The sequence below is a fragment of the Hypoxylon fragiforme genome (assembly GCF_022984875.1).
Source record: "Hypoxylon fragiforme strain CBS 206.31 chromosome Unknown GGS25scaffold_9, whole genome shotgun sequence".
Lineage (NCBI taxonomy): Eukaryota > Fungi > Ascomycota > Sordariomycetes > Xylariales > Hypoxylaceae > Hypoxylon > Hypoxylon fragiforme.
The window spans coordinates 115,159-131,554 of NW_026054764.1; the positions used below are offsets into that span (position 1 = coordinate 115,159).

General features: G+C 47.7%; 3 protein-coding genes across 3 annotated transcripts; 2 read left to right on the top strand and 1 right to left on the bottom strand.

Annotated features, from left to right (window-relative positions):
• Positions 1–1,897: 1,897 nt before the first annotated feature.
• On the bottom strand, positions 1,898–4,760 carry GGS25DRAFT_435199 (galactose oxidase). Its single transcript, XM_049258690.1, has 3 exons — positions 4,079–4,760; positions 3,700–4,018; positions 1,898–3,642 (listed from the first exon to the last, which is right to left on the bottom strand). The coding sequence occupies exons 1-3, from the start codon at positions 4,515–4,517 to the stop codon at positions 2,115–2,117; spliced, it is 2,286 nt and encodes a 761-aa protein (XP_049112705.1). The 5' UTR covers positions 4,518–4,760; the 3' UTR covers positions 1,898–2,114.
• Positions 4,761–5,269: 509 nt separating this feature from the next.
• On the top strand, positions 5,270–8,370 carry GGS25DRAFT_505509 (WD40-repeat-containing domain protein). Its single transcript, XM_049262241.1, has 2 exons — positions 5,270–7,505; positions 7,579–8,370. Exons 1-2 carry the CDS (start codon positions 5,807–5,809, stop codon positions 7,698–7,700), a joined length of 1,821 nt encoding a protein of 606 aa, XP_049112706.1. The 5' UTR covers positions 5,270–5,806; the 3' UTR covers positions 7,701–8,370.
• A 1,470-nt stretch (positions 8,371–9,840) lies between these two features.
• GGS25DRAFT_505514 (TFIIA-domain-containing protein) lies at positions 9,841–11,844 on the top strand. Its single transcript, XM_049262242.1, has 2 exons — positions 9,841–10,964; positions 11,025–11,844. Exons 1-2 carry the CDS (start codon positions 10,144–10,146, stop codon positions 11,107–11,109), a joined length of 906 nt encoding a protein of 301 aa, XP_049112707.1. The 5' UTR covers positions 9,841–10,143; the 3' UTR covers positions 11,110–11,844.
• Positions 11,845–16,396: the final 4,552 nt, after the last annotated feature.

A 16,396-nucleotide genomic window follows, 5' to 3' on the forward strand; every position in this document is an offset into this window, starting at 1 on the left:
CAGCATGTCCTATACAACCACTTAACATAAAGAATGCAATTTGAAAATGGTATGGTATGATACTCTCCGAGTTGGACTAACCTCAACCCCCTTTTCCTATCATATCCTTTCCTTATCCTAGCCTAGCCCGACTGGATTCGGAACTGACAGGTCCAGAAACAACAATAAACCATCATACCTACGATATCTATGACGTGTAACCCGTGTCTATCTATCTAAGGCCTTCTGCATCTTCCCCCTTATGCAGCATTGGAGATCAATCTCTATTAGCGTTGGGTAGTGATCTCATCGTTGAAGTAATAATTACATGGCCTTACCTTGGTACATACATGCCTACTACCTAGCATGGGCAACCTGTCCGAGTATCTTCCAAGATATGTAGAGTGTCCATCCCCGGCGACAACTATCCCATCCCACACCCCACCGCGACCAATAGGCCTGGTCTCCGAAACCACGGAGTTTTGGCCTAGCCCTTTCATGCTAACCTACGAACGTTCGTATCTAGATCGATTGCATGTAGTTACCTAGTTAGAGACCTAGGTAACCTAGTATATTAGAAGAAAAAACAGCCTTACTAACGACCTAACCTTCTCAACCTATGTACTTACTTACTTACTAAGTCTTACTTACCTAGCCTGCCTGCCTAGCCTACATGGCATGTAACCTCCACACTTTCTCTAGCAGGTATTAGGTAACTTATGTACGACGAACCAAGACCGCAAAACCACCTACATCTGCCGACGCCCGCTAAGCCAACACGCCAACCCCTTCACGTAGGGCTCGAGTCATGCCTCTCTAACTCCGCGACCTCGCTACTGCTTGCCTACTTACAGTACATGCTCACTTACGTAGTTAACTATCTAAATTAGTAGTAGGTACTCCTACCTACTCACATACCTATGTACTAACCTACTAGCCAACCTGCCTACCTAACTTAGTAGTCAACCCCCTCGGATGAATCCGGCTGATTAAGCACCAGCACCGCGAACCCCAGCCGAACCCATATCCCATCCTTCCCTCCACTCCTTCCCTCCTCCTCCACCTACCTATTTACCTACCTACCTAGTAAAGAAAGCTGGCCGATCACCATGAATCTAGAACACTGATTTACGGCCTATTCGGGGCGGTAGTCGCTACCTACCTAGTAGGTTTGCGGGCTAGCTAGTTTACATGCCTACTAAGTTCTAACTTCTAACACTTCATACCTACACTAATAATACCTACTACGTACCTAGTAACCCTAGTCCGTCCAGAGCACTAGCCCATCGCCATGCATCAGCAAGGATAAATGCTGTATAACCCTACCATAGTAGTGGTAACAAATCGTTACCCAGGTAGGTAAACATACAAGTTACATACCATACCAGGTTGACAGGTTCGGGACAACAAGGTATCTCCCAGTTCCTGGTTTTTTTTCTCTTCTCTTTCTCAATCCCCCGTTCTTCCCGAACTGCCTATTATTACCTGATGCCTGTCTGTTGTGCATTTTTGGGAAACAGGGGTGGTAGACATGTGAGAAGAGTGAGGTCATATGCGTGTATGATGTAGCCTTGAGGTATGTATTCTTCGAGCTGGCTGGCGAGGCGACTAACTGCATACACAGGTACGTACTATGCGTTGCATAAGTGGCAACATCAAATGTCCAAGAAGACTTACATAGATAAGATACATATACGCACGATAGCTATACTTATTTGTGTATGTAGGTACCTACTTAGCTAGTTAGCTTAGTTCAGTTTGAACCATCCTAACCTCCTCTCTTCGTTGGGTGTCTTTGTCTCGGCCTGTTCTCACCCGACTTGATCTGAACCCCCCTTCTTATCTCTCTTGAACGCCAAAGCCATGCTCTTGCCCTGATAACCCCCTAATAAGACCCGTAAACAAGCAAAGAACATAAAGGACGGTTAAACATATGCTGTTATCGATATCGTTCCTTCGTCAGGGATACACGCCAGGTGTGTCTCCAGAGTTATCCATAAACTGTACGCCATCCTTTCCTGCATAGTGAAGCTAAACAAAGCATTATTCAGCATGGGAGTTGATAAAACAAAAGTTCTGCCATGCCGAATGCCCCTCCGAGCTCTTCCTCCTAATACCTCTTCGTCTTAGACATCTTAGGCAAGGTCCATGCCCTCCGAATCATCCATATCGGAAGGCAATGCGTGCGTGTGATCACTGCTGATACTGTCTTTCCGCGAAATGCCCGAGGTATCAAACCGGCCACGGTAGTTGTCAACATACTCGAGTTCTTCACCAAATATGACTCTGCCTTCCATGTCAATCTCCTGTGAGAGCTCTACCAGAGCCGATCGCGGCAGACGTAGAAAACCCTGAGTGCGTACCATACGACCCCAGTGAGTTAGACAGAACGATGCCGCCCGCTTGCGCAGCCATTCTTCGCTCGCTAAACCCGCACAGTACCAAATGATGCATGCGTGTTCCACGTCAAGCTCCTTGGACAGTCGGTTCACGCAGAGGAGACGGAGATGCGGTATGTTGTAGATGTTCGACATTACTAATAACCCTGCGACATCGGAAAGGTCTGTTACGCCGTCGCTAGAGTGTATGCTGTCTGTGTAAAGGTAATATAGGAAGGCCTTGACCACAGTGTATGGCTCGGGGATGTGCATCTTCTTGGTATGAAATTCGGCCATTTGTGCGTTGTACAAACGTGCAAAGTGCGGCCATCGGGCTTGAAGGATAAGTTTGTGCACGTGAATGGGAGCAGAAGTGGGCGCATCCGGTGTGAGCCAATTTTGATCCATCGGGGATTCTCCTGCACGAATAAGACTAGAACCCATCATATCATCGTCGTCGTAGTCGCCAGCGAGAGCAGTTATGGTGAAATCGGTACCACTTCCGGACTCGGGCGGTTGGTTAAATAGTCTCGCAAGATCATGGCCGAGCCCCTTGGATGGCTGATCTTGCACTCGGGCATGCGCTGTCGGTCTGGAATATCCATTTCGAGGTTCCGGGGTAGCATTATTTCCCAGGAACCCGTAACGTCGTAGATCAATTTCCATGATTTCACTTAAATACTCTTCGAAGCTATTATTGCCCATGTCGTTGACTGCATCGGTCGTACATCCCAGGAGCCAGGCTTTGGTGCCGTCCTCATTCATAGTACAATAATGCCACTGGTAACCCGGTTTGAAGATCTCACGACCCTCTGCCAGTTTTTGCCATCTAAGTGTAGCTAGATCTAAGGCCGACAGTGAGCAGTCCTTGGGCGTGATTGTCGCAGCCGGTGTGACAAAATCCAAGAGCGTCCCAGAAGAGTACACATGGAAATGAATGCCAGATCCCTGTGAAGGAACACTGCCCCCAGAAACAAATCTCAGGGCCGAGATAGCGCCCGGAGCCATCGGTACCTGCTTCTTTAAATGAAACGAAGGTGTGTTGACCTGAGCCGTCCGGATATTGGCAGCAAAGCCTGAGGCTCCGATGGGAAGGCCCGATCCTATGGGGAAAGTAGGTCTTGGGGACTCGCTCGAACGGCTGGCTGACGCATTTCGATCCGAGGTACTTCCAATCTGAGGTGCGGACTCAAAGTCTGGACTACCTTTCAAGTCCAGCCACCATAAGTCGCCGATCTTATCCATATCCTTACTCAGTCCGCCGAATACCCAAACCCGGTCACCCCTATTAAAATACTAATTAGCACTTTGTGGAAAGACAATGTTGGTGGCATGTACCCACCATATCGACGCCGAATGGTCAAACCTAGGAACGAAACGCCATGATCTCGACCAAGTATAAGTCTTCAAATCTAGGTAACAGATGTCTTCCGAAACATAGCTTTCATGGCCTGTGATGCCACCAATGATGAACAACTTGTCTTCGTGCAGGACAGCTGCATGTCGAGCTCGACCCTTGGGAATGATACCAGAAACTTGAGGCTGGGTCCAGTATGCGGTTTTGAGGTCGAACACAATGAGATCGGAGAGGTATGTCCTATGCTCGTTCTCGCCGCCAAAGACCAGAAGCTTATCACCCTGATACAAGGTTGCAGTGTGTCCTACAAAACAACGTAAGTCTTGGGCGCACACTATGAGACACAACAGCTAGAGGTACCTACCCATTCTTACGCCGGGGATATCTCCATAATTATCCACCAGACTCCATTGATGGCTGACAAGATCCAACTTTAGTACATGATTATAGACCTCGTCAGTATATTGGTCAAAGCCGCCAAAGGCATAGATCTGATTGTTCCCGCAGTATGTTACAGAGGCGTTTACGAGGCAAGCGGGTCGTGAGCCAAGTGTTCGTGTCACCTTAGGCCGGTAGCCATCCATCATGGCCCGGCTCTTCATAGGGGTGTTGGGCATGACGAACGTGTTGTTGGACGAGACACCGGACAGAGCCGACATGGGAGTCGGAGCGTTAGTGGTCGAGGGTGTAACCGAGGACGGCGGGGGAAGCGGAGGATAATGGTGATGATGGTGATGGGATTGGTTTACGGGGCCGCCGAAAATAGAGTGAGAGGAGGCAGATGGAGTTGAGGGATGAGCCATACTTGTTGAACTATGGCAGGGTCAAGACGATCATGGGCTTGCAGAGTTGCAGAGTTGCAGAGTTGCAGTGCTGCAAGCTTGCAAGGTTCAACCGTGAGCGCAAGGGCACAAGGAAAGTCGCAAGGTCAGGAGAAGAAGTCGATCTTGGAGGCTTATCTACGTCGACATTTCTATCAGTCTGTGGTATCCAACCTTCCCTTCCAGCGCAAGAAGAATGCGACAGGAATGTAACAAAGGGGTTTTAAATTGATTTTGACCAATGGATAATGCAATTTTAACGAGTGGATCCTTGAATGGCCTCAGATGTTGAATGAAAGCTCGGTCGTCTTATGATGATTCCTCTTGTTTGAATGAAGCAGAGTGGTTAATAAATGCAGGGGGGGAGGTTTTGAGGTTGTACTATGTAAGGTTTGTTCGTCTCCGATAACTAGTTAATAATTATTAATTTGATCAAGGTTTGCGGCGGTTTGCAGTTTACAGTTTGCACTATGTAACTATCCCGTACGGTACGTACATACATAGTACCTCCAGGGCTAGGTATGTACATGGTAGCAACTTGGAAGTTGGAACATTTGACCATTCGAATTGGAAATCCAGGCGGCTACAAGGTTGGCCAGAGCCAAGTGGGGTGATTTTATGTGCATCCAATGTAAGACAAAAGAAAAGATGTCAGGGTGCACAGTACTTCGGCTAAACTATACAGTGTGAAACGCAGAAGTGGCTACATAGTAGGCGTGGCACTTGTCTAAACCTAGTTTGGCATAGCTGCGTGGGCTGCAAGCGTTGCCCTGCGCAACGAAAGAAGGTGGGATCCACCAGTGTAAACACATAAATCAGAGACTTGAACTTCGATTTCAAGATTTTGATTCTTTCCTTACAATAAACCTTTACAACCCTTCATCTCGCATACCCTCAAGACTTCTTCAATTCTCTGCCTCTTAGGCTAGAACTACACTGCTTCATTACAACAAGCTTTCCAAAAAGAAATACTTTCAAGTCTACTAGATCTTATCGCTGCTACAGCCATCTGATCGCCCCTCCGACTCAAAAGCTATTCTTTGCGGAAGCACCCTTCGATATATCGAGTAGAACAAACGTCTATTACTAACCATTACCCAGATCCAGGAATCATTAACTTGAGTCTCTTGGAGATCGTTCGATTCATCGAAGCTCTCTAATCACACTCACTTACCTACTCCCTCGAGACATTAGGTTGTTCTTCGTCGGAGCTCAACTATTTCACATCTCGATACCCACAATCATCGTCATACTCTAGACAATCAGACATTATGGCATCTGTTGCAGTATCGACTCCCCTCAAGTCCCACAAGGGACTTTTCTCCTCTCGTACCGCAGGCGGTCGTATGCCTTTAACACCTTCCCCTCGGCAACGCACCACAAACAATATTGCCCCTGCACGTATAGAATCATCCCCCTTCACCCCTGAGAGACAGTCGTCCAGCAATGGAGTTTGTCGTCCGTCGGGAAAGTCGGGGAAGTCGGTTTACGGAGGCAATCTTACGGCACGCCTTGCCAAGGCTAGCACGAGAAACTCGCACCGTGAATCGCCCAAATCCAATATCGCTCGCGATGTTTCGAGCCCTCGTAAGGCCCTCGAGCTAGGTGTATCAGACTTCACTCTCGTTGGCACCGGACCTACCAAGACTCCTGCTAGTCCCAAGTCGAAGAAGGCTCCTACGAGATCCAAGTCTAACAAGACCACAATTACCTACGCTGCGGATCGCTTTATCCCGAACCGCAGCAACAGTTCCGCCATTGCCAACAAAGGTTCCGCAAAGCTTGATGTGCAGGACAAAAAGCGATCGAGAGCCACTACTGAGGGCTCTGCTGTCTTGTCTTCTGCTACGGACGATGCCATCACTGCCCTTGAGGGCCTTAACATTAACGATGACGACACGGCGGATTACTCTCGCCCATCTCCTAACACGGTAGCTTACCAAGATTCTTTGGCCAATGCTTGTGGTGTCAACCTCAACACTCGTATCCTTCAATTCAAGCCGGCACCCCCTGAATCATCGAAGCCTATTGATCTTCGACAGCAATATAACCGACCATTGAAGTCAGCAAATGCCAGCTCCGGCCAGTTCCGACGCCGCATTGCGACTGCGCCTGAACGAGTCCTCGACGCGCCTGGGCTGGTTGATGATTATTACTTGAACCTCCTTGACTGGAGCTCTGGTAACCAGGTTGCTATCGGCCTTGAGCGTAGTGTCTACGTCTGGTCTGCCGACGAAGGCTCTGTTAGCTGCTTGCTGGAGGCCAACGAAGACACTTACGTTAGCAGCGTCAAGTGGTCTGAAGATGGTGCCTATGTTGGCGTCGGTCTTGGAACTGGCGAAGTCCAGATTTGGGATGTTGCAGAGGGCGCCAAGGTCCGCAGCATGTTTGGTCACGATACTCGTGTTGGTGTAATGGGATGGAACAAGCACCTTCTCTCAACTGGAGCCCGAAGTGGGCTTGTTTACAACCATGATGTTCGTATTGCCGAGCACAAGGTTGCTGAGCTTGTTTCCCACAAATCCGAGGTTTGTGGCCTCGAATGGCGATCCGACGGCGCTCAACTTGCCACTGGAGGCAATGATAACTTGGTGTCGATCTGGGATGCTCGATCCCTAGCTGTCCCCAAGTTCACCAAGAACAACCACAAGGCCGCTGTCAAGGCATTGGCCTGGTGTCCCTGGAACATGAACCTGCTCGCGACAGGTGGTGGCTCTTACGATCGTCACATCCACTTCTGGAACACCACATCTGGTGCCCGAGTCAACAGCATCGACACAGGGTCTCAAGTCACCAGCCTTCGATGGAGCACCAGCTACCGCGAGATCGTTAGCTCCAGCGGATTCCCCGATAACTCTCTCAGCATCTGGAGTTACCCCAACCTAGTTCGCAATGTCGAGATTCCTGCTCATGAGAGCCGAGTTCTCCACAGCTGCCTTAGCCCTGATGGACAAATGCTCGCAACTGCTGGTAAGTTTCAAATAAATTCAATACATTTATTAACACTGTTATGATAACACCCTACTAACTTTACCATCTATAGCTGCCGATGAGAGCTTGAAGTTCTGGAAAGTGTTTGAGAAGAAGGCGGGTACTGCCTCTGGCCTCGGTGCCAGTGGCTCTTCTAGCAAGGCTACCATGGCCAAGCAGATGACCATCCGATAAAGCAGCACCTTTGCGGGATCTGGTAAATGTCAGGATCACATTCGACAATCGACAATCGACAGTAACGGTAGGTATATCCATTTCGTTCTGGCATCTCTGGGACTGCATTTGGGTGTCTGTTTAGCGAGGCGTTGGAATTTCCTCATGCCTACGGGTATGAAGGGATCTCTACGGAACAAGGACTTGGTCATGAGCTACGATAGGATAACGCCTGCTACATGAGATGGTAGCACTTGGAATTCATATTCAATGTTGTGAATGAATTCAATTGTATTATAATTCAGATGAGGGTAGTAATACTGGTATGGTAATATGGATGGAAGGAGTATAGTTTACCTAGGTTAGTTAGATAGCCAAACATATCAATGATATGAGGTTGACTCGGTGTTAATTATTCTGCTTGTGTTTCTGATTGTTTGTTTATCAATACCTAACTTAGTAGATTCGCTACATATGTAGGAATCCGTGACGTAGAAGAACTTGCATTAGGTACATGAGGTAGATGTCTATGAAAAGTATGTGAATAGGTACATAATGTATTGAGAATATCGAAATTGAAAGTAGCGTGGGTAGGTATTATCATTGATGTAAGCTTCAAAGGGTAGGTATTTATTTCGGCACTTCAATGTTGTTCCTTGAACTTCCTTCCTTCTTTTTTTTTTTTTTTTTTAATTGATTCAGGTTCCATCACGCACAGTCATACTACATAGCATTAGTACGTACCTACAAGTGTACTAACCTACCTAGTAGGTACCTAGTATCTGGGCGGCGCAGCATCGAACGTCAAATGTTCTGACATGTACACATGTACCCAGTACTGCCTACTTTATCTTATCAATAACTACTAGGTAGTGGGCATTAAGTAAGCAAAGCGGCGGCACTTCAACAAGCTATCGCCTTTCGGGTCATTCTTACAAGAACATCACCAGCCAGCCGTTGTTGGTCATTTTTACCAAACACGCAGCATCAGCATAGAAACCCAAGAAAACATATGTCAAAGTTTAGGAAATTACCATAAAGGACACAGAAAGCCACGAAGTCAAGTTTGGAGCGATAATTCGAAGGGCGCAAAGCGGAGGAGTTCAGGAAAAACCAAAACCTTGGTTCCCTCTTTCGCTTTCGCTCTTTTGCGTGCTCCGGTCATTTCTCAACTTCGGCAAAGCCAAAAAGCTGCATCCGACCTGAACTTCACAACACTTCGCCAACAAGCACTCGGTTACTGGGGCTCTCGTCTCTGTTAATATTCCATACCAGTGCATCCTTAGGCTTTCTTTTTTTTTTTCTTCTTCTTCTTTTCTTCTCTCTCTTCGCGTATTGAATCAATGCCCGACTGGTCGCGTATCTACATAGTAGATTCGTTGCCCGCTCACCCACTCATCCACCCACCCGACCAACGAACCTCGATCTTCTCAAGAAGCAACTACTTGGAGATTATTCAAGATGTCGAACTCGCAGGTTGGTGCGGTCTATCAGCAAATCATTTCGGATGTCATCGAGACCTCGCGAATTGATTTTGAGGAAGGTGGCGTCGAAGAGAGCGTCCTAGAAGAGCTGAAGAAGGTAAGCAACCAGCACATTTATTACCTTTCCATTCCTTTATTCTCCGTTACTTTCCCTGATTTCTACCTTCTACCTCGGGCCACGTCGTCGTTATTATCATCATCATCATCGCCACTTCCATTCTCCATGTTTCCATGTTTCCATCAACCAATCATCAGTCAATACAAACTTGTCATTCAATAAAAGAAATGTCGTGAAGAAATGAGGACGTTCAAAAAAAATGATACAGAAGTTGTCGAGTTGGCAGCCTAACTAGAGAAGCCGAACCAAAGTGCTAGGCATGTATATGGCGGCCTCTTTAGCAGAGAAGCATAGCCAGCCGATAGTGATGAGAACGGGCGGGTTTCGTGAGGGGGCGGGCAGGCACTATTTGGGCCTTTTATCCCTTTACGCCCTGCCGCAACCTCCTTGTGACTCATACCAATTTTTATTGGTTAAAGCCAACAAGCCAACCCACACACGTGCCCCGTACTGTGCGCATTTATAGTATTTATTACTGTTACTGTCATTTGTCAGGCTTGTTAGGAGCTATGCTATTATCTATCTATCAGCGTTGCATCGATAACGTTCCGATAAGACACCCCCTTTTTTTATTTTATCATCATGAACCAAAAAAGGGGAAGAAGTAAAAAAAAACCAAAAAAAGACTCCCCAAAATGCACATATACAACTTATGAATATCTTATGAATATTTAAACTAATTTTTCATTGGCATTAGGGATGGCAGAAAAAGTTGTCTCAGCAACAGCTGGCTAACTTCCCGTGGGACCCCAAGCCTGATCCTCCTGCCCCTGCTGCAGCTGCTGCCGCTGCACCACAACTTGCTCCGGTTCCCGAGCCTATCCCCCAGCAGCCGACATCAAATGCATACGGCCAGCAGCATATGCCGCAGGCTCAAGGTCTTACCATGCCGATGTCCATTGGTCAGCCTTCTAACGATTCTATGATCAAGCATGAGCCAGGTGTTAAGACCGAACCTGGCCTTGAGAATGCGTCGATGATCCCTCAAGCCCCTCAGCAGGGCGCCCATGGTGTTGTTCAAGAGCGTGTGTCTCAGCAACTACAATCTATGTATGGCGACCGTGCAGCGGCATCTATCAACAAGCTTAGAGAATCCCACTTGAACGGTACGCAGCCGCCAAACCAGCAGAGGCCCGGCAATCAACCTATGCCTCCCAACTACGCCGGGCAGTACCAGGGCCAACCTCAGCAGCAATACCGACAAGGAATGCCGCCCAATGCCACCGGACAGCAGCAGCAGCGCCCCCCCGTGCAAAATGGTCAGAGACCCGCTCAATCTCAGATGGATGGCGCAGATGATGCCGAGACTCATCTTGGCGTGCTTCTTCGTCGCAGTCCAACCGGAGCCAATGTGGAGATGGGAAGAGTCGAGATCGACAACTTGCTCCATGCTCAGATCGCAGCTAAGGCGAAGGCAATGGAAGGCGGTGGCCTGATGGTACCACTCAAGCGTACGGGCAAGAAACAACCCGTTTTACTTCAACCCACACCGGCATCCGCCGGCATCTCCCAATTCGATGGCCCGGGCGATAGTATCAAGGAGGACGAGGAGGAGGATGTGGATGCCATCAACTCGGATCTCGATGACCCTGATGATAACCTCGAAGAAGATGACGAGGATGAGGACGGTGGTCAGATCATGCTTTGCATGTATGACAAGGTGCAACGCGTCAAGAACAAGTGGTAAGTGCTAATCAAGGTTTTGCTTTAAATGTATGGCGGTAAATACTCACAATTGAATAGGAAGTGCGTCCTAAAGGACGGTGTACTTAGCGTCAATGGCAAGGACTACGTCTTCCACAGAGCTACCGGCGAGTATGAATGGTAGTGATGAAGCAGGTTTATACCCTTGCACACGACCCAGACACACGTTTTACCTTGTACAAGACATTCCCCATCTCATATTTTGCGGCGTTTCTCTCACGGATAATTGGTACCATTGTGTTCCCCTTTCTCTGCCTCGCCGGTATCATTGTCGCCTGGGTCAAGCACCACATCATGGTGGGCGGACAGGGGGTGAAAAGAGCAAAGCTTTCCTTCGGATTTGATCTAAACCTAGATCAGGCCTACTGAGGACATCCTACAACTCACTCCGGCTAGGGAAGTTGGCCAACTCACATTTGATTAAGTTCTCTGCAGTTTTCATTGTTCCGTCTTGCACTTCTGCGTTTGAGGGTGAATCAGATATTGCGTTTCAGCCCCCCAAAAAAGCCCCCAGAACAGGATGAGGTATCGATCAGGAGAGAGGTAAAATAGAAAGAAAGAAGAACAAGAAAGAAGAAAGGACACAAAATAAATACAAGACTGCCAGGCAGCATGGAGAAGATTCCATGACAGATGTACGAATAGCAGATCCTTCTCTAATTATGATGCATTCTTGTTTCCTTACAATGTGGCTTGTGACTCTCATGTCGAATTAGGCATGTTGTAGGCGATGAAAAAGGGGTAATGGAGGAGTAATTCCTGTGACAACATACTTATACAGGCTCAAAATAATATATCCTCATGGTATCGGGTGTTCACCTCGTTAGGATGGACCAGGTACTAGGTAGGTATATGTGAGTCATAGCCTATCCATCTATCCATCCTTCTATCTATCTATAATTCTTAGGTAGGTGTCTATTGTGCTCGGTATGAGTCACTTGCCGCTCCGATGGCATATACCTATGTGCGTGTGCGTGTGCGCTTGACGATCATCGTATGGTGGCCTATTTGGGTATATAGATAGCCAAGCTTTTGTTGTATTGTACGATGAACAGCCACTTGCTAGGTATTAACAGGTAGGTGCCTAGGTAGGTGCCCCCCCCCCCCTGAGATGAGACCTCCCCCCAAACGAACAAGATTCAACAACCCAAGCCACATGCCCAATTAAGAGTCAGACTAGGAGGGATCGCTTACGTACAGTACAGCACCCTGAACCATCTCTATCTACCCAAGTGGCCGATAAGGGGGTTAGGATAGAAGAACAGTGATATGCCACCTGCCTAGTTCCTCCCATATAGCGGCTCTACCTACGTTTCATGTGTCACGTGCTACGTGCTCTGTTCTTTTCGTACCTACTGTACTTACTGACCTGACCTATTGAGTCCCGTGATCCGAGGATACATAGGATTGGATAGACAGGTAGATACTTAACTATAGCTATGGGAGTGAGGTAGTTGTCCGGGGCCAGCCATCTCGCTCGCTTAGAATGCCACATGTCTTTGTGCTACCACTACTTACTTACTTGCTAGGTAACTATTGTTGTGATACCTAACCCAGTAGGGAATAAGATTTATATAGGTAGGTATCTATAGAATATACCCAAGTATCTGCCCTGGCGAGTTATTTGGAGCAATATAGGGGGTAGGTCGGTAAGTATGGAAAGTAGGTACCTATGGTAGCAACTCATCTGCCTTTCCGTGGCTCCCCCTCCTCCGCACCGCATTGCTTGGCCACCAAAGTGCGGGCCGAAAGTAGTGGGACAAACCGACAAAAGGAAAAGAAAGAGAATCGCCGCAGAATGCACCCGAGAAGAAGAAGAAGAAGAAGAAGAAGAAGAAGAAGAAGCGTTGATAGGAGGGGGGGGAGAGGGGGGGTAGTATTTTAATATAAAACAGAATGGCACGTTTTGCATGCATAGGTTGGTATATGTATTTCTATATGTATGATGGATGGATGGATGGATGTGTAGGTATGCTACCCACCACCGTTACGTCCCGACGGCAGCCAAAACGACGTTGTTGGCGAAGTCAAAGCCGAATCGAGTCGAGTCGAGTTGCGTTGTGCGCGCTCAGTCTCCAATGGATAGGTGCGTAATGCGCATTCTCAATATATCATATCATACCTATCTAGCAACAACAACTAGAGGAGGCGACAACCTGCGATCAATGAATACCTAACCTAACTAACTACCTATAATGCGACTTGCAAAAACAAGTTCCTTATCTCCTGGGGGGCTTTGTTACTTGCATCCCTTTTCCCCTTCTTAATGGGGAGAGGGGAAGGGGGGTGACGGTTGCACAAGGAAATGCCGTTAGGAGTCGCTTTTTTTCCACTATAGTAGTGATTGATGGCTACGTCTCTGACGTTGGGCCATCTGGTCTCATAACATTGCATGTGGACGGTCCAAAGAGGCCTCTTTTTTCTCTTCTGGTGGTTGGGGAGTCTAATAAGGGTCGACGTGTTAGGCAAAGAGGCCCCGGCCTGAATTGGAGGCTAGCCAGCAGTGCTAGACTTGAAGAGCAGGTACGTAAGTAGCGGTTTCACTACCCTCGGGGTTGGCCGTTTCTTGTTGTTGATCGTTGTCTAGTTTCTTTTTGATGATCGAATGTGAGATAGTCATCAAGGTGGTCCAGGTAGGTACTTACGAAAACCGAACCAGACTTGAGTCTGACACGTGGGTCAGGTCATCGACGAGGCAACAACTTGCCTGGATGCTGTCTGGAGCGAGGCGATTGTTAGATATAGGACAACTCGAATACCCATATGTGTGAGTTGAGTCAGCGCTCAAAGAAAGAGCTAAATCGCATACGGCATCTTACCCCGATGTACGTATGGATGATCATCCTTCTAACACTTTTGTCATGTATGTTGGTTCCGGCAGGCCGGCATACGTGGCCGGGGGCTGTCAGCCTAAAGGCCGCGCCATATATCTAACCAACGGAGGTGTGTTGACGAACTGGGGATCATTATGCAATAGCCTGATGAGTTTTGTGCTAACCCAGGCCCGAGAGCACGAGGAAACTCGAAGGGTCCACACGTATGGAATGTAAGGCATTTGAATGCTGATCATCCATGCGTTGTTTCTTCCTACACGGTATTCCGAGAACCAAGAAAGCAAAGCCAGGGTGCCTAGCGCCTTGAGGCCATGCTATCATGACAACCATACTATTGGGTGCCGTGGCTCTGGGTCGTTCGTCTTTTCCACTTTAAGCAAATACGACCACCCTCGACACTCGACGCCTGGGTATACTTCAGCAACATATACTTATATCGTATATAATACCATAACGGAACGACTTCGTTCAATAATGATCATATATCATACTTATCCCCGCTTCTGAGTCCACAAGTCATGAATTCTGTAAATCAAGACGTTAGTGATGACTCCAATATACCTATAACTGTACCTACTTATAGTAGCATCATAAGAATAAGCCGAATGTCATGTGCTTGGAGATTGGCTACTAGGTATGCTTAATACAAGTAGGCAAGTAATAAGTATTGCGCACCATGAGCTTACCCATGTGCCGGACCAAGATCGATCACGTATTAGTGCAAGGTGTGGCGCTTGCGACATTCAATCCATAGCTAGATGATCTCCGGGTCTGTCTTGACTCTCCCTTGTGTATATGTATATATGTATATGTGATATTGAGATGCAAGCAAACTTACATTAAGTCCTCGGGACAAAAGCACGGGGCTTACCGGCGAAATATTTCGTCTGCAGATGAACCACAACCTTGGGCACCATGTAAGCGACGCTAAAATCGCGATGCTAAGGCGTGGGAAATGTTCCGAGCGTTGCCCGATCCTTGAATCCAATCTGTCTACTAGCTAAATACCTAGGGTAGTTAGCGGATGAGGGATTCTAGGACCGTTAGCCCACATGGATGTTGTGTGTGTTGGTGCGGTGAAATGACAGTTACCTGCGTAGTGGCAAGCTGGCGCGAAGTGCGGCATATGCAAATGACGAGACGAGACGAGCATCCAATTATGCGAACCCGACAAACTGGTAACGGGTGCGTAAGCGGTGAGACGAGCTTGAAGCTATGAGCCTGTTGTACATAGATATAACAGAATCAGGCAGGCAATTCCGGGGTTTGTTCTCGGCCTCCCGGCTCTAATTGGTAAGGTCGATGTGACCCTCATCGCCGCCGACAATTCTGATCTGCAAGAATCGTTGCGTTTTACAAAGCTGAGCGCACCTACTTGGTATCGTTCGATTTTGACTTGTTGTTGTTGACACCCCCAAGTCCCAGAACAAATTTCTAGAACCCTGCCGATTGATGAATCTTGTCGCTACCTACTATGTATTTGATTAGTATGTAGGTATCTACGCGCTGGCTCTAAGATAGACGAGAAAAGTCTGTAAATGTCTCGGCGAGCCTGCTAATCAACGGGTGGTGATCCTGTTCTTTCACGGTTGAAAGCAGTTGCTGAAGTACCTTGGAAGCCATTTCTCTCGTATAAAGTACGGCAAGTACATAAACGGCAATGTGACGGGTTATCGCAGCGTGAGTCCTGATTTCTGCGAGATCTATGTATCTTGCTGCAGGTACCAGTAAACGACCCGACATAGTCTATGAAATTTTATACCAAGGCCAGTTTTATCATTTGATTCTGCAGCTGACCGCTATCCGCCTAGCTTGCTAACACGGCACCCAATAAAATGAGATGGAGCAGTTGTACCGTCGTGGTTGGAAAATTCGATGAAATAAAAGGGGGCCAAGTATCGTACCGGAATATTGGCATTGAGCGACGAGAAGACTCTAAAAAATGACATAAGCGATGAGCTATCAAGTTTCAACCTTACGTACCTATGATAGAGGTACACAGTAGAAGTGCCACTGAAGTGGTAGTAGACATCTCGCGGCTTACCACCTACATAGTAGCCATGCATGGTTGAATTGGCTCAGCTGAGTTCTCGGGTCAGCCACGCAAGCCCTTGTCGGAGCCAGCCAGTCCTGCCAGCTTAAATACCCACCCACAGAATCCACAGGGCCGGGCCGACGACAGGGGTAAAGAAGAACATCCAGTGTCCAGTGGTCATCCACTCAAATCCCACTGGTCCCGCACAGGTATCGACGTGGAATCATGCCGAGGGGCCTGGGGGGGGCTACTAGGCACATAAGGCCTAGACCTTTTGGGCTATATTCTGGTGATTGACGTAACTATTAACGTACATAGCTAATATCCATATGAATCCATGTGAATCCATGTGAATCCATGTGAATCCATGTGAATCCATGTGAATCCATATGAATGATAGGCATATAGTTATTCCTTCTTGTCTCTATGTAATGTGCCAATGTGGAGGTTTGACCTAGGTAAGACATCCATGGATTGATCTTCCACATGTTCTCACTAAAGATTTTGGTCTGAGACACGCTTGCCAACACAGCTCGACTAAG

Coding starts and splice junctions, on each gene's coding strand:
- GGS25DRAFT_505514 (XM_049262242.1), top strand. CDS start 10,144: ATGCCGCAGGCTCAAGGTCTTACCATGCCGATGTCCATTGGTCAGCCT. Junction 10,965..11,024: donor CAACGCGTCAAGAACAAGTG/GTAAGTGCTAAT, acceptor ACAATTGAATAG/GAAGTGCGTCCTAAAGGACG.
- GGS25DRAFT_505509 (XM_049262241.1), top strand. CDS start 5,807: ATGGCATCTGTTGCAGTATCGACTCCCCTCAAGTCCCACAAGGGACTT. Junction 7,506..7,578: donor ACAAATGCTCGCAACTGCTG/GTAAGTTTCAAA, acceptor TACCATCTATAG/CTGCCGATGAGAGCTTGAAG.
- GGS25DRAFT_435199 (XM_049258690.1), bottom strand. CDS start 4,517: ATGGCTCATCCCTCAACTCCATCTGCCTCCTCTCACTCTATTTTCGGC. Junction 4,019..4,078: donor TATCCCCGGCGTAAGAATGG/GTAGGTACCTCT, acceptor GTTGTTTTGTAG/GACACACTGCAACCTTGTAT. Junction 3,643..3,699: donor GACCATTCGGCGTCGATATG/GTGGGTACATGC, acceptor GTATTTTAATAG/GGGTGACCGGGTTTGGGTAT.